The sequence below is a fragment of the Thermothielavioides terrestris genome, chromosome 2 (assembly GCF_000226115.1).
Source record: "Thermothielavioides terrestris NRRL 8126 chromosome 2, complete sequence".
Lineage (NCBI taxonomy): Eukaryota > Fungi > Ascomycota > Sordariomycetes > Sordariales > Chaetomiaceae > Thermothielavioides > Thermothielavioides terrestris.
In genome coordinates this window covers 4,656,081-4,678,574 of record NC_016458.1, presented here as the reverse complement: position 1 = coordinate 4,678,574, position 22,494 = coordinate 4,656,081, and the positions used below count along the sequence as shown (strand labels likewise).

Here is a 22,494-nt window from a genome sequence, read left to right as displayed (position 1 = left end):
TTGACGCAGCGGGCGATAAGAAACCGCCTGGATGTATGCACGGATTAACTATTCCGTAGCCTGACCTTGGCGGTAGCGATGCACTGTGGTCGTTGTCGTAGTCGGAAACCGCCGGAAATGATCACATCATCATGCTCGAAGATTCTGTCGCAAGAGTAGAGAGGTGGTAGTACTGCATGAGAGCTTAGGCTTTGGAGTCAAATGCGCCCCAGCACAAGATTGGGATACACGACGGAGTTTGACAGCAACGTCGGTGATTAGGTGAGCATCGAACTCTTCAAGGTCTTGGCCCCTCATTTTTAGCTCGGTGTCTCGGGATCCGGCAAGGGGCAAGCACGGTAGACGTTAAAGAGGTCCCGCCAAGACTAATTTCGGCCAATTGTCGGCAATGTTTTTACAACGTTATTACGCAGCCCCGATCGCCAAGGCGTCTGCACTATCGCCAAGGCGTTTGCTCTATCGCCAAGGGTTAGTTCGCCGGGGGTACAGGGGCGGCGCTAGCCCCCCGCTAGTTAGGGTTTAGGTTATAGTTAGAGTACGGGTTATCCTTGTTTTCTTTTTTTTTCGATTTAGTTGAAGTTTCGTAGAGTTGTTATTGTAAGTCTTTGCGATTTTGTCTTATCGATAATGTTGCTCTGTTGCTCATAGTCGTGGCTGCCCCATTCACCCTTAGCGATTTGTAATTACCTTAGCGCGCGAGGGGGGGGTGCCAAAATGATCTTGGTAACCATTTTAGAGTATCAAAATATTTTGACAAGAAACCAAGCTCATATATATTTTAACAGCTAAAATATTTTCAAATAAAAATATTCTTTAACTACTAGGACTATTTTAACTTAAAGAGATACTTAAAGAATAAAAAAATCCTATTTATAAAATACTCTTTGACAAATAAGATTATTTTAACTTTAAAAAGATCTTAAGAGATAAAAAAATCCTATACTTTAAATTTATTTTTTAGTAGATAAGATTCTTTTAATAAAGAAATATTTTAAATTAAAAGGGGGCTTATATTAGAAAGATAGCTTTATATTAGAAAAATTATCTTAGATAGTTGTCTATATAGATAGAAAAAGAAATATTATTTTTTTTTCTTTTTTCTTTTTCTTTCTTTTTTTTACAGTTATCTACTACCTCTACCTTATTTTAATTGAAAAAGCAGAACACTACTGGGATTTGAACTCGAGACCTCTATAATTTACAAGCTTATAGTTAGACCACTATGTCACTCTACGTTATTCTACGTCATTCTACAATTCTAGGATTCTCTAGGCAAGATACATCATCTATATAGCTAGTACGCTAGGCAAAGGATGCTCGGGACCTGCGTGCAGGCAATGGAAACCCGTGACCTGCGCGGAGGCAATGGAAGCCCGGGACCTGCGCGCAGGCAATGGAAGCCCGGGACCTGCGCGCAGGCAATGGAAGCCCGGGACCCGGGACCTGCGCGCAGGCAATGGAAACCCGAGACCTGCACGCAGGCAATGGAAACCCGGGACCTGCGCGGAGGCAATAGAAGCCTAGGACTTGTATATAGGGAAAATGGTTTTCCAGAAAAATCGTCTTCGGTATAGGAGGAAGGCTTAACCTTGATATCCTCCTATAGGCTTAAGATACATTCAATCTAATATACTCACAGTAACCGTTTTATCAATAAAAGAATAACCGATTAGAATTGAACTAGGAGGATTTCACAGTTTCAATTCTACGACAATTACTAGGATTGTTTTGACAAAGCCAAATGCTTATACAGTTAGGAGACCATCTTACAGCGGTAAAACCCAAGTGGTGATCATTTTGGCACCCCCCCCCCAGCGCGCTAAGGTACTTGTACACGGCAGTCTCCGAAATTAGTCTTGGCGGGACCTCTTTAACGACGACCGCAAGCACCCGCCTCCCTTGTTCCTGGGAATCATTGTCCCCACAAGTGCGGAATACTGGAAACCTGAAGTTACATACCAAGAAGGTACTCTCGTCCAAAGAACCCCAAAACCGGCCGCTTGGATTGACACCGCTGCTCCCAAGCGGGAAAAAGAAACAGTCTTCCCCAGGTAACCTTGCGGCCTTGCACAAGTCTGAAATTGAGATGTGGTCCTCGGTTCTACCTAATATCGCCCCGGCTCTGCGCTTCATCAGGCTCAGTATGTAGGTAGGTACCAGGTACCTAGGTACCTACCAGGTACGTTCAAGGCTCTAGGTGAATCGGGGTTTCCCTCATGGGCTCTGTCTCGCTCGTTGACAACACAACCCGCAGCGAGAATCTTCCGCCTTGCCCCACTGCGCTAACTGCACGTACTGCTTGTTGGACCATTGCTTGCTCAGCGATACGCTTTGCGATGGCATCATCCAAACTTGCCAATCGACCGGAAAAAAGGGGCCCGGGATATCTTTGCTCCCCCCAATGGAAACCTCGCAGGCTGTTCTCCACCAGCCGTACCTGATTACTCAGACGAAACGGAGAATGCAAATCACGCAGCAGAATTCGATGCATTTGGCCGCAAGAGTGAGTGCTCATCAGGAGGGGCAAGGTCAGGTAGTGTAGGCACCTTATGTACATCATGTAGGTAGGTAGGAACCTTATATTTATAGCCGTGAAGAGGAGAATCCGAATCCTGCATTACTCCTTCCCGTCTCCCACAGTCAACTTCGCTGTGTTGTTGTGTGTCCGCTCGCTGTCCGCCGACTCCCACTCACGAACCCCCATTGTTTTCTCTTGACACCGGCATCGGCCTCTGACCCCATATAGCCAACCACCATGACGGTCTCGAAGAAGCTCACCAAGAGCACCCCGGCCGCTGGAGTGCCCTTCTACACGCCGGCGCAGGATCCGCCCGCCGGCACGGCGCTTGACACGGGCGCCGAGGTGCCGACGCTGTTCACGCCGTTCAAGCTGCGGGACCTGACGCTGCAGAACCGCTTCGTGGTCAGCCCCATGTGCACCTACTCGGCCGACGACGGCCACCTGACCGACTGGCATCTGGTGCACCTGGGCGCCTTTGCCCTCCGCGGCGCCGCCCTGATCATCGTCGAGGCAACCGCCGTCACCCCGAACGGCCGCATCTCGCCCGAGGACAGCGGGCTCTGGCAGGACAGCCAGATCGCCCCGCTGAGGCGGATCGTCGACTACGTGCACTCGCAGGGCCAGAAGATCGGCATCCAGCTGGCCCACGCCGGCCGCAAGGCCAGCACGCTCGCGCCCTGGCACGCCAAGCCGACCCAGCACGAGGTGGCCACGGCCGAGGTCGGCGGCTGGCCCGACAACCTGTGGGCGCCGAGCGCCATCCCCTGGGACGAGGGCTACCCGGTGCCCAAGAAGATGACGGTGGCGCAGATCGAGGGGCTCGTGCAGAGCTTCGTCGACGCCGCCAAGCGCGCCGTGCAGGCCGGCGTCGACACCATCGAGATCCACGGCGCGCACGGCTATCTCATTTCCGAGTTCCTGTCCCCCATCACCAACGTAAGTCTCGAAAAATAAAAATAAAAATAAAATTGAAAACGTATGCTAACAAACCCCGTCCCAGCAACGCACCGACGCCTACGGCGGCTCCTTCGCCAACCGCACGCGCCTCCTGCTGGACATCGCGCGGGCCGTGCGCGGCGCCATCCCCGCGGGCATGCCGCTGCTGGTGCGCATCTCGGCGACCGAGTGGATGGAGTGGACGGGCCAGCCGTCGTGGGACCTGGCGCAGAGCAAGCAGCTGGCGGCGCTGCTGGCGGACGCGGGGGTGGACCTGCTGGACGTCAGCTCGGGCGGCAACAACCCGCGGCAGCAGGTCCGGCTGCACCCGTACTACCAGGCCGACATGGCGGGCGAGATCCGCGCCGAGCTGGCCCGCCGCCCCCCGGGCGCCAAGCCGCTGGCCATCGGCGCCGTCGGCATGGTCACCACGGCCGAGATGGCGCGCGACATCGTGCAGGCCGACGGGACTGGCGAGGGCAATGATGCCGAGCATGGGACCAGGACCAGGGCGGACCTGGTGCTGGTTGCCAGGCAGTTCTTGCGGGAACCAGAGTTTGTGCTCCGCGTAGCGCACGAGCTGGGCGTCCAGGTCAAGGGGCCGAGCCAGTACCACCGTGCGCCGTATAAGGCGCCAAAGCTTTAGAGGGAGCTGCGTGTGTGGGTGGCGTTATGCATTTGATGGGGCGCTGGTAGGTTAGACTTTGCAGGGGGTTATACGTTCTTATACAGCATAGATGGTGTTTGGTGTTCTGGGTTGTTGCGGATATTTCAAGGATATCTAGACTAGACAGTACTAGATATGAATATTTGGTCTTCATTCCCTAGCCATACATCAAGCGCAATAAACACATCCTAACCAAGCACCGCAGAATGCCCAAAACGCCAACCAGCTTCACAGATGACCGCCTTGATCATGTCTCTCCGGCGTTGCTCTCCGCCCGCCGAGCGACCTCGCTCTCCACCACCGACCGCACCAACTGCAGCAGCAGCTCCCTCCCCAGCGCGACGCTGTTCTCCGACGCGTCCGACGGCACGTGCAGGAACAGCACCTTCCTCGGCTCGCCCGCCTTGTACAAGTGCGCCAGGCTCGAAAAGTAGATGAAGTCGCACAGGTAATGGCCCGCGTCCTCCGAGATCCTCAGATCCGCGTGTTTCTGGCGTCTGATCAGAAAGACCGTCATGCCAAAGACAAAGAAAACTACAAAGGAGGGGAAAACGGAGAGGACAATAAAGAAATAAAAAAAGGAAAGAAAAAGAAAAGAAAAAGAAAAAAAATACATACCGGCGCCCACCCCCTCCACCGGCTGAGCACATCCCCCAAGTCCAACGCGGTCTCCAGCTCGGCCGGCACGCCCTCCCACACCCACGCCTCCCCGCGCCGCGCCCGCCGCTCGTCGTCCTCCCGCAGGAACCGCCCGTCCACGTCCGGCATCACGTACCCGTCGCGGTGGCCGCGCCGCTCGATCGAGTAGTACGCGCGCGGGCCGGCCATGCCGACGTGGATGGCCAGGTCGATCTTGGGGGGGCGGCGGTGAGGCTGTTCGCCTTCTGGCGCTGGCGCTGCTGTCGCCGTTGCTGCGGTTACTGCTGCTGCGGTTGTGGTCGCATCAGGGTTGTCGTCGCTGCTGGCGGGGGGAGGGTGGAGATGCCATAGCTTCGGCACCAGGTCGCGCACGACCGTGTAGTTGACGCGGATCGGCTCCGGGTGGATGAGCAGCCGGACCGGGGGGATGGTGACCGGGGCGGGGTGGTCAGGCCCGGGGGCGGGGGCGGGGGCTACCGGGGTGCTGGTGACGGTCTTGGCGCGGAGCGGGGGCAGCCAGTCCGGCAGGCCGCGCACGATCTCCCAGGAAGGGTTGACCGGGTAGTCTTTCTTAAAGGGCTGGGAGGTGAGGTTAGCATTGTTTCTGTGGTCTCGCGTGGGTGTATTTGGCGGCGGCCGGTTGACTAGGGGGGGAGGGGAAAGGGGGGTCGTCCGCTGGATGCGGCGCAAACTCACTGCAAAGCCGGTAAGCAGCACCGTGATGGGCTGCTGCTCGTCTTCTCCTTGGGCGACGGATCCCATGATGAATGGCTTGGGGAATGTGGAAGAATCTCTTTATTGCACAGGAATCAATACGCTCCTCCGCTGTCCTCTGAGCTGGTTGTTCCGCTGGACCCTGCAGTTGACGATTGTCGCAAGATGGGCACGAGACCTGGAGCTCCTTGGAAATGCGGGGTGGATATCAACGGCTCCAGGTCGCGGTGGCGGCGGCGTTGGGGTTATGGTGCGGGGAGTCCTCGGTACCTGATGCTTTTGAAGTCCCGCTGCGCTTCTTCCTGCAGGACCTGGAGGCAATGTACCTGAGTGATTCCAAGTGGCTCCTTCCTTCCAAACTTGGACTCATGAAGCCGCAAACGGCGCTCAATGAATGGTGAGCGTGTTGTACGGATGGATTACTATGACCGCACTCTTTCCTGCCATTGTGCCGAATGTCGTGCTACGTGAGGTCAGATGGATGGATCGCTGTGGCTGGCGGGCAGTTGCCCGAAACTGCATCCTCAGATGCAGGCTACGCTGCGGGACTGGCCCGTCTGAGCCTCTCTAGTGTCCTCCGCGCGGTAGTTGAGCCTGACTCCTCCGGAGCCGGCAGAAAACTGATCACTTCCATATAATTGTTTGCAATGGCTCCATTAAAGTACTCCAGACGTTGCAACTGGTCCTGTGGCTGCAGGCATGCCTAATAGGGAGAGCGCTTTGGCCTGCCGTATATATCTTGGCGGTGTATGTAAGTGGTGTGTGGGGGCATAGAGAGTGCCTTCGTCCATGGCGCTTTTCCCTTGAGCCTTGGATCCTGAACGAGCAGGAACCGTTTGGGTATCAGGCAAACATAGAGTCACCACACCTGTAAACCTTCAGCTAGCTCGGAGAGCATCGTCATCCATGCCCCTCGTGCGACCATCCTAACCCGCCAACGAACCACGGCTGCCTATTCTCCTTGTTCGCATGCCGTATCCGTTCCCCAGACTGAGCGACAGCCCTGGCGTGCCACACCCTTGGGTGTGGTACGAGCTGAGATTCACACGCCTCTCACTTCTTCTCTGCCACAAAGGAGCCAGATTTTCATGTTTGACCAGATCGAGGTTGACGGGGCAGACATATCTCTGGATATGTAAAGTCGTTGACAGATGCATCGTGGTATGTGACCGAAACAACGGGAAAGGAAGCAAAGGGTCCTAGATCTCGGGTCCTACGGGGCGTCAGCAAGGTCGGAAGTGTGGTGATACAGTTTCGGGAAGAGACAGCTCACCCTTGCCATGATGCCTTCCACGAAAACCGTGTGTGCCACCCTAGGTACCCGGCGTTGGGCCAAATCGTTGGATCGCAAACGCGGGTCTGTTCAACGCGACACAGCGACGCATGGCTCTGTAAATAGTTCATGCACCTCCCTAACTCCACGTTCCAAAACGCCAGAGCCCTTCTATCCCTCTATGTCCTTGAAACCAGCCGTCGGACCGTCGCGATTGAGCATATACCCAAACCTCTCTCTATTCTCCAGCAAGAAACTCGGAAGATCCTGATTGTCCTCCACGCGGTCGAACTGCTCGGACTCGCGGTCCCACACGTCCTTCCCGTTCCGCACTCTCTCCACGATCCACTGGCGATCCCGGAACCGTTCGGCATTCATGCTGGTGTGCGAGAACGAGGCCATCTTGCCGAGCAGCTCGTCGACGGTCTCGAAGCAGGACGAGCAGTGCCAGCTGGCGTTGGCGAGCTCGCCCTTCTCCCACTCGCGGAAGGGCCACATGCCGCCGTCGGCGATGCGCAGACTGTTGGGCAGCAGCGTGCGCCGCGCGCCCTGGTAGTACGTCGCCTGCGGGTGGGGCCACTCCTCGCCGCGCCGCAGCCACTGGAAGCTGTAGTAGTAGAAGCGGCTGCGCAGGGTCAGGCGCCGCGGGAAGCGGCAAGCGCGCAGCAGCGCCAACGTCGACGGCCGCGGGATCTCGTCCACGTCCGAGACGACCAGCACGTCGCCGAGCTGCGGCGCCTGGTCGCCGCGCAGGCGCGGGAAGACCTGGGTCAGCATCGCGTTGCGCTGCAGATCCTCCATGTCCCAGGTGCGGCGCGGCGAGAAGCCCGGCGGGAGCTCGAGCTCGTGGTAGATGATCTTGGCGTGGTAGGGGCGGAACCGGGCGAGGTTGTCGCGCAGCGTCAGCGGCTTGTCGAGGCTCGTGAAGGTCTTGCGGCTCTCGACCAGCACGAAGTAGTCGACGGCGTCGAAGGTGCTGTTGAGGCGCACCTCGAGCATGTCGAGCTCCGAGTTGACCATCAGCAGGTCGTACACCTTGCGCGGTCGGTCGCCGGGCCGGGGCCGGAAGCGCTTCCACCCGTGCGGGCGGCAGATGTCGGGGCCATCGTCGGCGTCGCGGGCGCCCCAGCGCGCGGCCGGCGAGAGCGCGTCGCCGTCGTCGTACGCGACGTTGAGCACCACCCAGAAGACGCCGAGCAGCACTGCTACCCGTATCCAGCGCCACAGCTGCTTCGATCGGAGCAGCATCGTGCTCGGGTGGTCATGCGGGCGGAGGCGACGAGGTTGTCGGTTGCTGTCAGCGCAGCAGATCTACACGAGGGCAGCCCCTTTGTCGCAAGGGACATGGTTGGTTGCCTGCCGCGAGCACACTGCCCCCTGCTTGGGACCATACACTAGAATCCTTCCATTACGGGATCTTGGCAGCACTGTGCCGCACTGTATCCGTGGTGTCGGCCCACCTATGTCCAAAGCTGAAAGAGGTACGGAATAGGAAAAAGTATGTAGGGGTGCGCAGAAATCAGTAATCATAAGTCCTTAGGAGAAGAGCAAGTCGTAGATCAGTCGTCCTTTGAGTCGGGTGTCTAAGGTGATACTGACACAACTGCGAGGCGGCTGTAATTCTGGGGGTTTGCCATACTTAACCCTAACCCATCTCAAGCTCTTGGCTCGGTCGACGTTAAAGAGGTCCCGCCAAGACTAATTTCGGAGACTGCCGCTTACAAGTATTTACAATCGCCACGGGGTAAGCGGGGCCACAACGACTTCAAGCAACATCAACAACGAACAAATCGCAAAGACTCGTCGCAACAACTTTATATAGCTTCACGAAACCTCAACCAAATCGAAAAAAAAGAAAAGGAGGATAACCCGTACCCTAACCTTAACTCGTATCCTAACCTTAACCCGAATCCTAACTAGCGGGGGGCTGGCGCCGCCCCCGTACCCCCGGCGAACTAACCGCTTAAACGCCTTGGCGATAGTGCAAACGCCTTGGCGATCGGGGTTGCGTAAAAACGTTGTAAAAACATTGCCGACAATTGGCCGAAATTAGTCTTGGCGGGACCTCTTTAACGTCCACCCTTGGCTCGGTTCGATCTCCGACGATTGGATGGCGGGGTAGCTTCGGCGTTGAACAACCAACTCGTGAGCTTCACTTCACAGGTCCTATAACGTCCGGATCTGGTCCGGAGAAAATCAAACCGAGCTCGGCTGTTCAAAGCTTGCCATTATAGGGGTAATTCACAGGTCCAAGGACGGAGTATCACCCACTCGCTTAATCTGGGCCTTCTACCGCGGGGTAAAGGGTAAAGCCGACGTTGCCGACTCGCCGTCACTCACTCATCCCAAACTCAGAGTCGCAAACAAATCACTCTCTTCAACATGTTTACCGGAATTGTCGAAGAGATCGGCAGTACGCCCCCCCTTCCTTCCTTCCTTCCCCCCTTCTCCCTCGTCTCCTCACAGCTCAACTAACTCTCCCTTCCCTCCCCTCCAACCCTCCCCCAGCCGTCGCCGAGCTCAACCCCTCCGACTCCACGGGCGGCACCTCCCTGACCATCACCCTGCCCCCGACCTCCTCCCTCCTCAGCGACGCCCACCAAGGCGACTCGATCGCCGTCAACGGCGTGTGCCTGACCGTGACCTCCTTCGACCCCCGCCCGGACCAGGGGGGCCCGCTGTTCACGGTGGGCATCGCGCCGGAGACGCTGCGGCTGACCAACCTGGGCTCGCTGGCGGCGGGGGCGCGCGTGAACCTGGAGCGGGCGGTGCGGGCGGACACGCGCATGGGCGGGCACTTCGTGCAGGGCCACGTGGACACGACGGCGACGGTGGTGGCGCGCGCGCCCGACGGCAACGCGCTGACCCTGCGGCTGGCGCCCGCGCGCCGCGACGTGCTGCGCTACGTCGTCTACAAGGGCTTCGTCGCGCTCGACGGCGCCAGCCTGACGGTCACGCGCGTGAACGATGAGGAGGGCTGGTGGGAGGTCATGCTGATCGCCTACACGCAGGAGCGCATCGTGACGGCCGCCAAGGCTGTGGGCGACACGGTCAACGTCGAGGTGGACATGACGGCCAAGTATGTGGAGAAGAGCCTGCAGGGGTATCTGGCGGGCCTGGGGGAGGGCGAAGGGGGGTTGTTGCAGAAGATCGTGGAGCGGGTTGTTAAGGGGAGCTCTGCTGCTCACAGTGGGAAAGAGGAGGAGGGGGGTAGATGAAGATTGGAGGACGGCGGCAAAGCTGATAAGTTGCGCTTCTTGGTACTGCCGTAAGGTATATTTGAATCTTCTGTCTGTGGGAATTTCCCAGAGATCCGCTGACGGGTCAGACCTGCCCCCAGACCTCTGCGAGCTTCTGGCTCACCGCCTTGGAGATCTTCTTCCGCCCGACAAGGTGTCCCAGCCTGCTCGAGACGAGGTCCGCCCTGCGTCGCTTCCCCTCCTCGCCCGAGCCGCACTGCTCGTAGGCCATGACAAATTCGTTTGGTGTCTTCCAGACCCGCTGGATCTCGATCGCCTTCTCTCCCGTCACTCCCTTGGAGCACATCAGCATCTTCAAGAACAAGTCCCGCAGAGCCATGTTGTTCGACTTGGAGACGAGCGACGCAAACGCGGGGTAGCTGATGTGGTGGCTAACCGACGGCTGCTTCTCTCGAAGATGCTTCAGCAGCGGGAGATAGTTCTTGGCCGTCAAGACTTTTGTCGGTATCACGTTGAGAGTCTTCCCCTCGTAGCGCTTCTTCAGCATCCTGGTCATGGACGCCAAGTAGCGGATTGTGTCGTCCATCTTTTGCGTCTGCTTCAGGAAATAGCCATCAACCACCTGCATCGACGCCATGGCCGACTGGACTGCCTCCTCGTACTTCTGGAAGTGCGTCGCATCCATGCTGATCTCTTCCAGGAGATAGATGACATTCTTCACCCCCGAGCGCCGCAGCCGGAACTTCTGCTCGTGGAAGCGGCCATCTCGCAGGGAACCGACGAGGTCATCCAGCCTCTTCCGCTCGACGATCCAATCGAGAACCACCTCGTCGCCTTCTGCGCCGTGCCGAGCCAGCCAGCCAGGCTCGTTGCATCGAGCCACCCACAGCGCATCGCCCAGATCCAGAGCGCGCACCGTAGGCTTGACCCCTCGCTTCGCCAGCTCCTCCTGCATGTAGTCTCTGTCCGTCTTGGCTCTCACCTCCCGGACGTCAAGAAGCAGTTCAACGGTAAACGACCCAGGGGCTAGTCTAATGGGGGTGAATGATGGCAACTCCGCATCGTCAGATATAATATGCCCTTCGGCCACCACGTCTTCGAACTCTGGGTTACTGGGCTGGTGGCGGGGAAGAACGTCATCGTCCTCGTCATCCAAAACAACTGCCGCAGCGACTGTCGGCTGCAGGCTTGTTGTAGGCAATGCAGGTTGCTGCCTGTTTGGCGCAGCAGCTGCAATGTTCGGGTTTGCGTCGCTGGTGCTGCTGGCTTTGGGAACAGCGGTTTCCCGAATTCTCCGGGCGACCTCCCACCCTTCGTCGGTCAGGGCGTATCTCTTGAGAGGCCGGCCCCGCTCATACACGAGTTCCTTCTGCAGCAGCGTCTTCATCGAGTTCCACGCGGTGTAGAACTTGGTCGGATCCGCCGGGGCCGAGAAGGACGAGTCGCAGTGCGGCTGAGCCTCCTCTATCAGCTCAGCCTTGGTCATCCCCGCACCATCCTCTCCCGCGCTTGACAGAGCAAGCAGCAGCGCATACGCGCCAGACCGGTAGGCTGGCACGTAGGGCTTTGCTTTCTTTGCCTTCTTCGCCGGGCGCGCCGGCCCATCCTCTGCGCCCTCGTCGCCGGGACTCGACGATGTCCCAGCTCGCTTTTTGGTGGCCGGATGGGGTGGCATCGGCAGGCCATTCTCCTCACAATGCTGCCTGAGCTTCTCCGTCAGCCGCTCGCACAGTTTCGGGCCGAAGCCCTTCAGCTGCTGGAGCGACGAGGGATGCTCGAAGGGGATGGGGCAGGCCTTGAGCGAGTCGTAGGCATGTTTGTAAGTGGTGACGCCCTTCGAGTTGCGCTCCCGAGCCGTGTCCCACCACTCCTTGACCCACTCAAGCAGCAAGGGGTTGGCGCACGCGGTCTGAGACATTGGGAGGGCACAGCCTCGAAGCAAGAAGAAAAAAACGAGAGCAAAAAAGAGGAGCAAGCAAAAAGGGGGCGTAAAGCCCAAAGTCAACAAACAGAGAGATCGGCAAGAAGGGGGCGACAAAGGGGCAGCAAATCAAAAGAGCGAGGTAAAGCAATGGGCGTGATTCAAGAAGCACGTCAATCTGCAATTGTCTGGTGCATCGCCGTTTAGTCGATGCCCCAAGCACGGCGTGTCAATGGCAGAGCGGAGCCGATCGATTGACCGTGGCTCGGTTCCGTTCTCGTTCCCCGAGCGACGTGCGCGTGCCGCGTCTCAGTGGCTTGGTCAGTTGTGTGGCGCCTGCAGATGAGCCAAGGCGGCCGGCAAGTCCAACGCACTATCCCTAATCCGGCTAGCGCAGATACCTGAAGATAGGCCAACCCCACCTTGACTTCCACAGGTCGGACGTTACCTGAACATTCACCTTCCTGAGTTAACAGCGCGGGGCAGCTCGTACCCGTACGGAGGTACATGTCCAGAGTACCCCGTATTCCGTACCCTCCACCGCCTCTGGTCCCCAGGGTCTTTCCGACTTGCCTTTAAACACTGCCCCTTCAGGAATGCCCCTTGCTCCCAGCTTCCTTCCCCTTTTCCTTTCTGCTCAAAACCGAGGCCGAAACTGACCTCCAACCACCAAAATTTGCGTCATCCAAGCGCTTGCTACTCCGTACTTTGCCCAAGCCAACGCGGCACATCCACTCCCGTCCTGTCCTCCCGTGCAATAAACACAAGGTACCCCGCACCAACCCCGGATCAGCTGAGGAGGAGCTCTGCCCTGTAGCTTCGTACCCTACGTACTCGACCGAATACCTTCCAATCTTATCTTCCAGTTCTACCTGCCACCGTCGTCGTCAGCTATGGAGAACCACGACAAGGCGATTCTCGCCGCCTCGGCCAGGCACCCAATCGTGCCGCTCCCGAAGGGCCAGTTCTACAACTATGGCACAGCCGGCTTCCGCATGAAGGCAGACCTGCTGGAGGGCATCTCGTTCCGTGTCGGCTTGCTCGCGTCCCTCCGCAGCCGCAAGCTCAACGGCCAGGCCATCGGTGTTATGATCACCGCCAGCCACAACCCGGCCGCCGACAACGGCGTCAAGATCGTCGATCCCATGGGCGACATGCTTGAGCAGGACTGGGAGCGTTATGCCACCGCCCTGGTCAACGCCCCAAGCGACGACGAGCTCGTCGCTGTCTACAACAAGCTGGCTGCCGAGCTGAAGATCGACCTCATTGTCCCCGCCAAGGTCATCTACGGTCGTGATACGAGACCCTCGGGCCACACGCTCGTCACCGCCTTAGTCGCCGGCCTCGCGGCCACCGGCGCCGAGCATGTCGACTACAAGCTGCTCACCACCCCTCAGCTCCACTATCTCGTGCGTGCCACCAACAGTGAGGGCACTCCGCTGTCATACGGCAAGGTCAGTGAGGTTGGGTACTACGAGAAGCTCGCCGAGGCCTTTGTTCGGGCCTTGAGGGGCAGGAGGATCGACGGCACTCTTGTGGTGGACTGCGCCAATGGTGTTGGGGGGCCGAAGCTCTCCGAGCTTCTCAAGTACATCCCCAAGGACAAGGTCAACTTTGATGTCAAGGTCGTCAACGACGACGTGCTCCGGCCCGAGGTGCTCAATCTCGAGGTGTGTGATCCCCCTCTCTGTCACCCTTTTCTTCCCCGTTCGCCCGACATCTCTGCTTACATGTCTTGCAGTGCGGAGCCGACTTCGTCAAGACGAAGCAGCGGGCCCCTCCGTCCCCTAAGCAGCAGCCTGGCATCCGATGCTGCTCATTGGACGGCGATGCTGACCGGCTGATCTACTACTGGATCGACCCGGAGAGCGGCTTCGTCATGCTCGACGGCGACCGCATCTCCTCGCTTGCCGCCTCTTTTATCGGCGACCTCGTCGAGAGTGCCGGCCTCAAGAACGACCTCCGCATCGGCGTCGTCCAAACCGCTTATGCAAACGGCGCCAGCACAACCTACATCACCCAGCACCTGAGGCTTCCCGTCATCTGCACGCCGACCGGCGTCAAGCACCTCCACCATGTCGCCCAGGGATTCGACATTGGAGTGTACTTCGAGGCGAACGGCCACGGCACCGTGCTCTTCTCTCCGGACGCCCTCAGCGCCTTCCGGAACGCCGAGCCGCAGTCGCCCGCACAAAAGGACGCGCTCGACACGCTGGCCGCCCTGGGCGACCTGATCAACCAGACGGTCGGCGACGCCATCTCGGACATGCTCTTGGTCGAGGTGATCCTGGCGCACAAGAACTGGACGCTGCGCGACTGGGCCATGACGTACGCGGACCTGCCCAACCGGCTCGTGCGCGTCGAGGTCGGCGACAAGGACCGCTTCCGCACCACCGACGCCGAGCGGCGCCTGTTGCACCCGGCCGGCGCCCAGGACGAGATCGACCAGGCGGTCAAGAAGTACAAGGACGCGCGCGCCTTCGCCCGCGCCAGCGGCACCGAGAACGCCTGCCGCGTCTACGCCGAGGCCGCCACCCGCTCCGAGGCCAACGAGCTCGCCGAGCGCGTCGCCCACATCATCGAGCGCTACGGGGCCCAGTAGTGCTGCCGGAACCGAGCCGCTTCCGCGTCGCCGCCGCCGCCCGACCGTCACCGCCCTCGTGAGCAGCCCCGGCAGCACAACCGCACGCGCAGCCGCACCATTTCCTCCTCCGGACATCCACGCTGGGGCTGCACCGTCGACGACCGGCTGCACGGCGACGTGTTCAAACTGGACGAGGAGACCCGGGGGATTGAGAACCAGGTCCTGCCTCGGCCAGAGATGGGGGACCCCGCCCGGTGGTACTGACCTCGGGACTTGTGGACTATTCAAGGCAGGCATGGTCTTTGGAGATATCAGGCTCCAGGGAGTTGGCGCGAGCAGGTCAGGCAGCCTCCGCCAAAAGAAAAGAATAAAAAAAGAAAAAAGAAAAGAAAAAGAAAGAAAAAGAAAAATATACCGCCGTCGGCGTGTTTACTTCCGCTCCGGTTTTGCCCTGCCTTCTTCGCTTCCATACTACCCGCCCCACTTCCCCCCCGTGTTATTTGCTTGTTTCCATGGCTCAGCGTCGTGACGCCGCGTTTCCCGGAAGTGGAGGGGTTGTGGGCGAGGAAAGGAATGAAATGCGTGAAAAAACGACGGCTACGAAGTTATGATGACTGAACGATGACACCTTAGTTTAAGGGGCTGGGTGGCTGCAAAAACCGGTGATGTTTGGGCTTGAGCGAAGCGTACAAAGGGGAAAAGGGGAGAAAAGGGGTGGATAAAAAGTGAGGTCCGACAGAGAGAGGAAGTGGGCGGCGGTTGGGAGGAATTGAGGGGGAAAAAAAGGAAAGCAGATAGAAAAGATGAGAGCAGAATGTGGTTCGTTATCGTCCGCCCCGGTGTACTCCGTAGAGAGTGAGCATAAAAAGGGGTGTGTGGTTGAGACAATCAGACATGCAATGACAACCAACCACCAGGTTCCGCTCGATTGCAAAGCAGGTCAGGCATTCAAGTTGAAGCCACATCATGTTATCACAGTGAATTCAGATTCCACGGGCTCAAGCGCATGAAACGAGCTCCCTTCAGTAGTTCTCTCCCACCAGTTTTCACGGGTATCCCTAGTCATCCAGGCTCATCACCTCATCACCATGTTTTGCACCACACACCCGCTGAGCCTGAGCAGTAATGATACTGAATCAGCCAAGAAAAACGCCGATGGACCCTTTTCTACAGCCACCCTTCTCACCCTCCTCCCTCCCTCCCCCCCACCCCAGAAAAAAGAAAAAAAAGGGAAAAATGCCATCATCCATGCCAGCCTCTCGCTAGATTCCGCCCTAGCGATCAGAAAGAAAAACCCGGCTCCCTCGGGTCTTCTTCCATCAGCGAAGCTCCCATACCGACGCAGCCGGCGCCTAGCACATCTTGTACAGACAGGTGCCCTCGGCCTGGCGGGTGGGGTCCTGGGTGTCGAGGCGGTACTCGATCTTGATGTCGAGGTCGCGGCGGTTCTTCTCGTTTGGGCGGTTGTGCAGGGAGCACTCGACCTTCTCGCCCTGCTCGACCGTGAGCACGTCCTTGAGGTAGAAGACGGTCTGCTTCCAGTGCGTGTACTTGGTGTGCGGGCCGGTGGAGAAGCGGATCGGCTTGTGGCAGGCGGTGAACTCGATGTCGAACCAGGCCACCAGCGCGTGGATGAAGTCGGCGCGCCGCGCCACCAGGTCGAACGGGCAGCTGAAGGCCAGGTCGGACGGCTGCACCTTGTACAGGTCCAGCGTCAGCACCGCCGTCGGGTCCGTCACCACCGCCTTCATCTCGACCGTGTCGACCAGCGGCTCGGACAGCGCCGTCTCCTTCAGCGGGGTGTAGTCGAAGCCGTAGACGTTGTCCCAGACTGCTGCTGATCAGTGCGCTGGACGTTACGGACGTGAAGGAAGGGGGGTGTAGGGGAACGCACAGCCGATCTTCTCCTCCTTGTATTCCCCATCTTCGATGCCGGCCACGAAGATGGTGGCCTTGTCGGGGAAGATGAGCCCGTCTTTCTTAAGATACTTATCGCGGGCGTAGAGCACAGTGTCCAGCATACTCTCGTAGAGCAGGAAGTAGCCCATCCACTCTGAGATAATGATGTCGACCTTCTCGTACGGCAGCTCGATCTCCTCCATTTTGCCCTGGATCAGGGTGATCTTGTCCGCCAAGCCGTTGATCTTGACAATCTCGCGGGCCTTGAAGATGATGGTCGACATGTCGACGCCAACGACGTGCTTAGCGCCGGCCTTAGCGGCGAACCTGAAGTCGACTCCATATCAGCCGCATGCTCAAACGCAATACGCGGGAGGATCGAAGGTCGGGCGGGGGAGGGGCGCATACATAGAGAGGATGCCCGTGCCGCACCCCACGTCGAGCACCACCTTGTTCTTGAATAGGTGCTTGTTTTGGATTATGGCATTCATGTAGGACCTTGTCCGGACCTCATCTTTCTGTGGGAGTACATGGCGCTTGTCAGCGAAGTCTCTCTGGCTTGCAAGGGTTGGCTGGTGGGAGGGCACACACCAACATTTCCTCGTGGATGCCTTATCGCGGGGTCGCGATGGTTAGCTAGCCAAGCCTCTGCAGGGTCCGTGATCAGCAGGGGAGGAATTGCCCACCATGGTGGTTGTAGCTGTGGCGCACGAAGTTAGCATCGATGCGCGACCGAGAAACGCTCCAAACAAAGACACAACTTGCCTGTTGAAGTAATGCTGCTCCGAGTGCTCCAACGCCTGCAGCTGCTTCTCGGCGATCTCGATTTCCATGTCATCGCTGCCCATCTTGAATCCAGAAAATGTCGGGTTACCAGAACCGACTATGAGCGAAAAGTGATAGCAAAAAGCTCCGGAGCAGTTTGGCCGAGGGTGAAACTCCTATAAAGAAGCGGTTCTTGACTAATGAGGCAAGAGAAGTTGAGAGAAGGGCGTTGTATGGGAAATCATTGGAGTCTCGGGGTCTAGGCTTCTTAGGCTTTGTTCCTCGAAGAGAAATCTGGGTCGAAAATTCCAAGATGCCCCGCTATTCCAATGTGGGGAGTTGCCCCGCAGTTACCTCCCCGTAAACTCAGGTACATTGTACGCCGAACATACTGCTCGTAGGACTGGAAGTGGACGACTGCCAATTTAACCCCCGGAGAAACACGCCGAGACAAGGTGAGGCGATGCGACAGCAAAAACCACACACACAGGTAGCTTATAGGCGTAGTACTCTGTATATCGAAGGCGGAACTATGAGTCTTGGAGGCGGCACCCACCGGCGCATGTCACCGTCAATTTCCAGCCAAATGTCTATCCCCAGCCCACCGTTGTCGAGAGCTTTTGTTTGCGCAGCTGTCTCATTGACATTTTGTGTTTGCGTTCCGCTCACCCTCCACCAGAACATCAACCCTGAATAGGAAAACCGGGTGGTGCTGGTGCCCACGAACCGCGCCCGAACTCCTTGATAATGCGATGCACGCCAGAGCCAAGAACCGATAATAAATAAATCACGACCTTCAGGCCAAACCCGCCATCTCCAGCAACCGCTTTCCCACCTTCAGGTTGGCATATGCGTACGCCTTGGACTCCGGTGGGAACGTGCCATTAGCAGCCCACAGGTCGATCAGGGCCTGCATCGGCTCCAAGTCCTTCGGCTTCAGCATGTCCAGCGCCGTGGCGGTCAGCAAAAAGTGGCTGAAGCAGCTGTTGAGCTGCTTCTCCAAATTGAGGTGGTAGAAGGGTTCCACAAAGTGCGCCCAGTAGAGGTGGACGTAGACGCGGAACATTTGAAGAAAGATGCCCTGGCAGGTACCAGCGAACTGTTTGGGAAACCCACTCCGCTTGCCGATCCACTCATCAGGGCCGCTGAGCAGGGCCGTGTTGGCGATGCTGGGGTTGTGTGCGAACGAGACGCCGGCGGGATCTGTTGGGAAGATGGAGAGATCATCGATCTTGGCTGATATCCACCGCTGCATCAGCGCAATGTAATCTACCGCCGCCACCTCGGTTGGCTCGAAGTTCTTATTGAGCCACGTATACGATTGGTTCCTAGGGGAATAGCTTTGATCAGCATCTTTGGTTTCCCAGGGGAATCTCAAGGCACCTTACGGTCCAGCGGACATCCGGGGGCAGGTCGTAGCATTGCAGATGCTCTTCCCGTCCGCCTCCTTGGCGCAAATGACCTGGACAAAGGTCCAGAGGTTGCGATAATGCTCAACCACTGTGCCACCGGGTTAACAACGAAGGACAGACGGTGGGCAGGGCTCGGCAGACCTTGATGAGCAATCCATTCACCCAACTCAACCGTTTTCGGTCTGCTACTGAGAGTCATGAAGTTGCCTTTGACGATGTGCTTAGCGTACGCAGGGTTCAGCCACATCGGGAGCGGTTTCGGGAGGCGGTATGAGTTCAAGATCTCGTCGCCAGTGGCCGTGGCGCTGAGGGCCAGAGACGGTGATGGTGAATCTGGCAGGGATGGTGGTTGGGACCGCAGATTGCTTGATGACTTGCTTCTCTGGGAAAGCCCGCGAGGCGAGTTGAGGCGGCCATCATCGGAGGTGGGGGATACCGGGCTCTTGCCGCTGCCCTGCTTACTCGAGGCTCCCCTCAAGCGGGCGTTGCTGCAGCATGAGTCAGCAAGCGTTGCTGTGATACCTAGCGACAGCATCTAGTCACGACTGAATGGCATGGGTCAATCCAGACGGTAACTTAACCTTCCCGGGGTCCCCTCTTAGGAAAGCCGGAAGTGCAACTGGGGTGTAAGATAGGCAGAACGCATGAAGCGGCCGAACAGTCGAAATCTCACAGGCAATCGCTGTGTTTTCGGGCCATCCCCTTCAAAGGAACAAAAAAAAAAAAATGAAGAGCAGAAAAGAAAAGCGAAACACAGCAACTCACATTCCCGAAAAGAGGTTGGACATCTTTGCCCACGATTGAGAGCCTCAAACAAGCCCAACCGTCTCAAGGGCGCCGTGGCGGTGAGCAGTCAAGTTGAAGGGAGAAAGACAGGGAAGAATATGGAGGTGCTTGGTGATGATTAACAAGCTCCTCGGAGCCCAGATCAGGTTGAGTTCACCTCAGGGCCGGCCCAGCAAGTTTGTTTCAAGAATGGCTGGGCAGAGGTCGCTTGCCAGCCGTGATTCGGGTCGAGCTGTAAGCAAAAGGGGTAAGGACGTAGCACTGCTTCGATGCAGCCAATCAGCGACTGGCACGGAAGAGCGCTTGGGTCGCCAGGTCGCGTGATCTCGTGTGCAGTTCGCGAGATTGCCCCACAAAGGGTTGAAGCAACCGCGTCATTGCCAAGGAGCCTCCACTGGAAAGGTCCTTCCGCACCAGGTTGGCTGCATGAACAAACCAGGCAGCCGCTGGTCGCCTGCTGTGTCGCTGAAACAGCAGGCAGGAGCCAGAATGGGTTAAGATGCCCTCGGATCGCTCTTTTGGGCGAGCTTGGGCTGGCCACGATGCTTTGAAAACGCCTTGGGGCTCAGGTTTGCAAGATCACGAAGTCGTCATTCCCCGCTCACTCCCCACGCATAAGTCTGAGCACACAAAACGGATGGAATCGCCGTCGCTGGATGAAAAGCGAGCATTTTTTGACCAACTGGATGCGCTCGACAACATAAGCGACCGGGACGATGAAGTCGATGAGACGGAGCAACTGCACCGCGAGCAGTGTCGTGCTTTCTTCAACTCTCGGAAGAAAGCAGCGAAAACAGCGCCGGTGAAAGAGGGTTCTGTTCAGGATGCGCAGTCTCATCCACGGCGAACAGCATCGATGTCTTCTCCGGCTGCTGCAACAACCCCTGGTCCCGATGCTGGCGCTGGTGCTCGGGTGATTGCAGCAACTCCTACCCCTGGCGCCCGGGTCCCCGCAGCCAGGAGAGCGACCCGAACGGAGCAGCTCATCGCCGGCACTACGTCGTTTGTCGAAGAGACACCAGTGCCAGACACCACTCGCCAGCTACCTGCAAAGCTTCAAAGGAGTAAAACGCTTCCGTTGCCTGCTTTGTCCACAGCGGCCGAGCAGTCGCCCTCGGTAGTCCCGGGGCTGAGGAAGCGCAAGCGGCAAGCTTCTTCCTCCAAGTCCGTGCCTGAGGCCGCCCAGATCTTCCGCAACCTGTCCTTCTACTACATCCCAAACAACGACATTGCCCCTGCGAGGAAGCTGCGTATCGGCAAGGCGCAGGAGTACGGAGCCCGGTGGGTCCGGAACTTGGCGGACGCCAGTCATGTCGTTGTTGACAAGAACCTGACATACAAAGACATCGAGGGCCTTCTCGGCTGTGAGACGGCAGGCTCTTTTGTCATTGTCAACGAGGAGTACCCGATCGACTGCATCTCATTCCGAACACTGCTCAACCCGGACCAAAACCGGTACAAGGTTCCCGGATGCCCCATCTTGATGGCAGAGTCCGCCCAAGGCCATGTCCCGCCAATTCCATCACAAAGCTCTGATCGCTCGTTACAACTAAAGCCGGCCCCGGCATCTAGGCGGCAAGGTCCCGGCAATACCCCCTCTGGAAGCGACCGGTCATCTCGTCAGAGCGAAACCAGTCGCGGACCGGAGGCTTCCTGCGACCATACCACAAAGGTCATCTCGGACACTCCTCCTACCTCTGACGCCGCCGGAATTGTGCCATCTAGTCCCACGGACGCGGTCCATCCTCAGCCTCGTCGAAGGTCTAGCACCAAGGATGAGCTGGCAGACTACATTGAACTTATACAGCAATACAGACATCTTCCTCTGGACGCAGAAGAGGACGATCTCCAGTCCGTCGTAGATGCTCAGGAGGCACTGTCGGACTCGGAGGTGGAAGAGCGATCCGAGGATGAACGTGTCCGGAAGAAGTTCTCAGCAAGAGCCCGCCGGAGTGCGCAAAAGGAGATTCCGTTCGAAGAACGCTTTGCCTGCAACAGGGGCGGCACGAAAGACAAGTCTGCCGACGCCCAAAACCCGAATGCCAGGACCATCGAAGTCCTGCAGAGCATGTGTGACTACTACACCCGTATCAACGACAACTGGCGCACGCTGGCCTATCGAAAGGCCATTGCTACCCTCCGCCGACAGTCGACCAAGATTATGACCGAGGAGGAGGCCTACCGGCTGCCCAACATCGGGCGCCGGCTCGCTGCCAAGATTGAGGAAATCGCCTGCACAAACAAGCTGCGCCGCTTGGAGTACGCCAACGACGAGCCGCTCGACCAGGTGCTCGAGACCTTCCTCAAGATCTACGACGTCGGCACCAGCCGCGCAAACAAGTGGATCGCCCAAGGTTTCCGCACGCTCGACGACCTCCTCCAGAGAGCAGACCTGACCCCCAACCAGCGCATCGGCATCGAGCGGTACGAGGACCTCAACACACGCATCCCCCGCGACGAGGTCACGGCTCTGTTTGAATATGTCAAGCGCGAAGCGGCACAGCTCGATCCGCACGTCGAGCTGCTCGTAGGCGGCAGCTACCGCCGCGGGTCCGACAGCTCGGGCGACATTGACATCATCGTCACCAAGAAGGGCACCAGCTCTTCTGCCGACCTGGTCCCCTTTCTCGAAGACCTGATCGCCGTTCTCACCCGCAAGGGCTTCCTCGTGGCGACCCTCGCCGCGCTGCACGCACACCGCGCAGGCAAGGACGGCCCGGGAAGCAAATGGCACGGGTGCTGCGTCCTTCCGCGGGAAGGCGGTGCCTCGAGCGAGAGCGGCGGCGATGCGCCGCGGCATATCTGGCGGCGCATCGATTTCCTGCTGGTGCCCGAATCCGAGTACGGCGCGGCGCTGATCTACTTCACCGGCAACGACATCTTCAACCGCAGCATGCGGCTGCTGGCGTCCAAGAAGGGCATGCGGCTGAATCAGCGGGGCCTGTATAAGGAGGTGATGCGAGGTAAGAATAGGGTCAAGGTCGCCGAGGGGGAGCTGCTGGAGGGCAGGGATGAGAAGCGCATCTTTGAGCTGCTCGGGGTGAAGTGGCGCGAGCCATGGGAGCGGTGGTGCTAATATGATTTGACGCGTTGCTCGTGAGATACCCTGATTTTGGATGCACAACGGGGAACTGGAGAGCGCTTGGCTATATACTGCCCAAAGTCTTATGTCAAGAG

At 58.1% G+C, this 22,494-nt stretch overlaps 9 protein-coding genes across 9 annotated transcripts; 4 read left to right on the top strand and 5 right to left on the bottom strand.

Annotated features, from left to right (window-relative positions):
* The first annotated feature begins 2,465 nt into the window (after nt 1–2,465).
* On the top strand, nt 2,466–4,217 carry THITE_2113941 (uncharacterized protein). The gene is made up of 3 exons (XM_003652390.1): nt 2,466–2,674; nt 2,747–3,457; nt 3,522–4,217. The coding sequence occupies exons 2-3, from the start codon at nt 2,756–2,758 to the stop codon at nt 4,101–4,103; spliced, it is 1,284 nt and encodes a 427-aa protein (XP_003652438.1). The 5' UTR covers nt 2,466–2,674; nt 2,747–2,755; the 3' UTR covers nt 4,104–4,217.
* A 190-nt stretch (nt 4,218–4,407) lies between these two features.
* On the bottom strand, nt 4,408–5,498 carry THITE_15861 (uncharacterized protein; the record flags this gene model as incomplete). The annotated part of the gene is made up of 4 exons (XM_003652389.1): nt 4,408–4,614; nt 4,743–4,997; nt 5,124–5,342; nt 5,460–5,498. Coding segments are annotated over 4 exons (720 nt in total), but the record flags the coding sequence as incomplete, so codon positions are not given.
* Nucleotides 5,499–6,780: 1,282 nt separating this feature from the next.
* Nucleotides 6,781–8,108, bottom strand: THITE_2113936 (glycosyltransferase family 17 protein). Its single transcript, XM_003652388.1, has one exon. It carries the CDS (start codon nt 7,996–7,998, stop codon nt 6,922–6,924), a length of 1,077 nt encoding a protein of 358 aa, XP_003652436.1. The 5' UTR covers nt 7,999–8,108; the 3' UTR covers nt 6,781–6,921.
* Nucleotides 8,109–9,132: 1,024 nt separating this feature from the next.
* THITE_26819 (uncharacterized protein) lies at nt 9,133–9,881 on the top strand (the record flags this gene model as incomplete). The annotated part of the gene is made up of 2 exons (XM_003652387.1): nt 9,133–9,163; nt 9,259–9,881. Coding segments are annotated over 2 exons (654 nt in total), but the record flags the coding sequence as incomplete, so codon positions are not given.
* A 140-nt stretch (nt 9,882–10,021) lies between these two features.
* Nucleotides 10,022–12,131, bottom strand: THITE_2113930 (uncharacterized protein). Its single transcript, XM_003652386.1, has one exon. It carries the CDS (start codon nt 11,866–11,868, stop codon nt 10,075–10,077), a length of 1,794 nt encoding a protein of 597 aa, XP_003652434.1. The 5' UTR covers nt 11,869–12,131; the 3' UTR covers nt 10,022–10,074.
* Nucleotides 12,132–12,307: 176 nt separating this feature from the next.
* THITE_2113929 (uncharacterized protein) lies at nt 12,308–14,612 on the top strand. The gene is made up of 2 exons (XM_003652385.1): nt 12,308–13,541; nt 13,613–14,612. Exons 1-2 carry the CDS (start codon nt 12,765–12,767, stop codon nt 14,471–14,473), a joined length of 1,638 nt encoding a protein of 545 aa, XP_003652433.1. The 5' UTR covers nt 12,308–12,764; the 3' UTR covers nt 14,474–14,612.
* A 535-nt stretch (nt 14,613–15,147) lies between these two features.
* Nucleotides 15,148–16,657, bottom strand: THITE_2113927 (uncharacterized protein). Its single transcript, XM_003652384.1, has 2 exons — nt 16,350–16,657; nt 15,148–16,286 (listed from the first exon to the last, which is right to left on the bottom strand). Exons 1-2 carry the CDS (start codon nt 16,636–16,638, stop codon nt 15,808–15,810), a joined length of 768 nt encoding a protein of 255 aa, XP_003652432.1. The 5' UTR covers nt 16,639–16,657; the 3' UTR covers nt 15,148–15,807.
* Nucleotides 16,658–17,865: 1,208 nt separating this feature from the next.
* THITE_2113925 (uncharacterized protein) lies at nt 17,866–19,535 on the bottom strand. The gene is made up of 4 exons (XM_003652383.1): nt 19,297–19,535; nt 18,673–19,019; nt 18,508–18,619; nt 17,866–18,447 (listed from the first exon to the last, which is right to left on the bottom strand). Exons 1-4 carry the CDS (start codon nt 19,317–19,319, stop codon nt 17,916–17,918), a joined length of 1,014 nt encoding a protein of 337 aa, XP_003652431.1. The 5' UTR covers nt 19,320–19,535; the 3' UTR covers nt 17,866–17,915.
* A 419-nt stretch (nt 19,536–19,954) lies between these two features.
* Nucleotides 19,955–22,393, top strand: THITE_2087560 (uncharacterized protein; the record flags this gene model as incomplete). The annotated part of the gene is made up of 1 exon (XM_003652382.1): nt 19,955–22,393. One exon carries the CDS (start codon nt 19,955–19,957, stop codon nt 22,391–22,393), a length of 2,439 nt encoding a protein of 812 aa, XP_003652430.1.
* Nucleotides 22,394–22,494: the final 101 nt, after the last annotated feature.

Coding starts and splice junctions, on each gene's coding strand:
- THITE_2113925 (XM_003652383.1), bottom strand. CDS start 19,319: ATGTCCAACCTCTTTTCGGGAAT. Junction 19,020..19,296: donor TCCAACCTCTTTTCGGGAAT/GTGAGTTGCTGT, acceptor CTCATGCTGCAG/CAACGCCCGCTTGAGGGGAG. Junction 18,448..18,507: donor CCCCGGATGTCCGCTGGACC/GTAAGGTGCCTT, acceptor CTATTCCCCTAG/GAACCAATCGTATACGTGGC.
- THITE_2113929 (XM_003652385.1), top strand. CDS start 12,765: ATGGAGAACCACGACAAGGCGATTCTCGCCGCCTCGGCCAGGCACCCA. Junction 13,542..13,612: donor CCGAGGTGCTCAATCTCGAG/GTGTGTGATCCC, acceptor CATGTCTTGCAG/TGCGGAGCCGACTTCGTCAA.
- THITE_2113927 (XM_003652384.1), bottom strand. CDS start 16,638: ATGTCGACCATCATCTTCAAGGCCCGCGAGATTGTCAAGATCAACGGC. Junction 16,287..16,349: donor CAAGGAGGAGAAGATCGGCT/GTGCGTTCCCCT, acceptor GATCAGCAGCAG/TCTGGGACAACGTCTACGGC.
- THITE_2113941 (XM_003652390.1), top strand. CDS start 2,756: ATGACGGTCTCGAAGAAGCTCACCAAGAGCACCCCGGCCGCTGGAGTG. Junction 3,458..3,521: donor TCCTGTCCCCCATCACCAAC/GTAAGTCTCGAA, acceptor ACCCCGTCCCAG/CAACGCACCGACGCCTACGG.
- THITE_2113936 (XM_003652388.1), bottom strand. CDS start 7,998: ATGCTGCTCCGATCGAAGCAGCTGTGGCGCTGGATACGGGTAGCAGTG.
- THITE_2113930 (XM_003652386.1), bottom strand. CDS start 11,868: ATGTCTCAGACCGCGTGCGCCAACCCCTTGCTGCTTGAGTGGGTCAAG.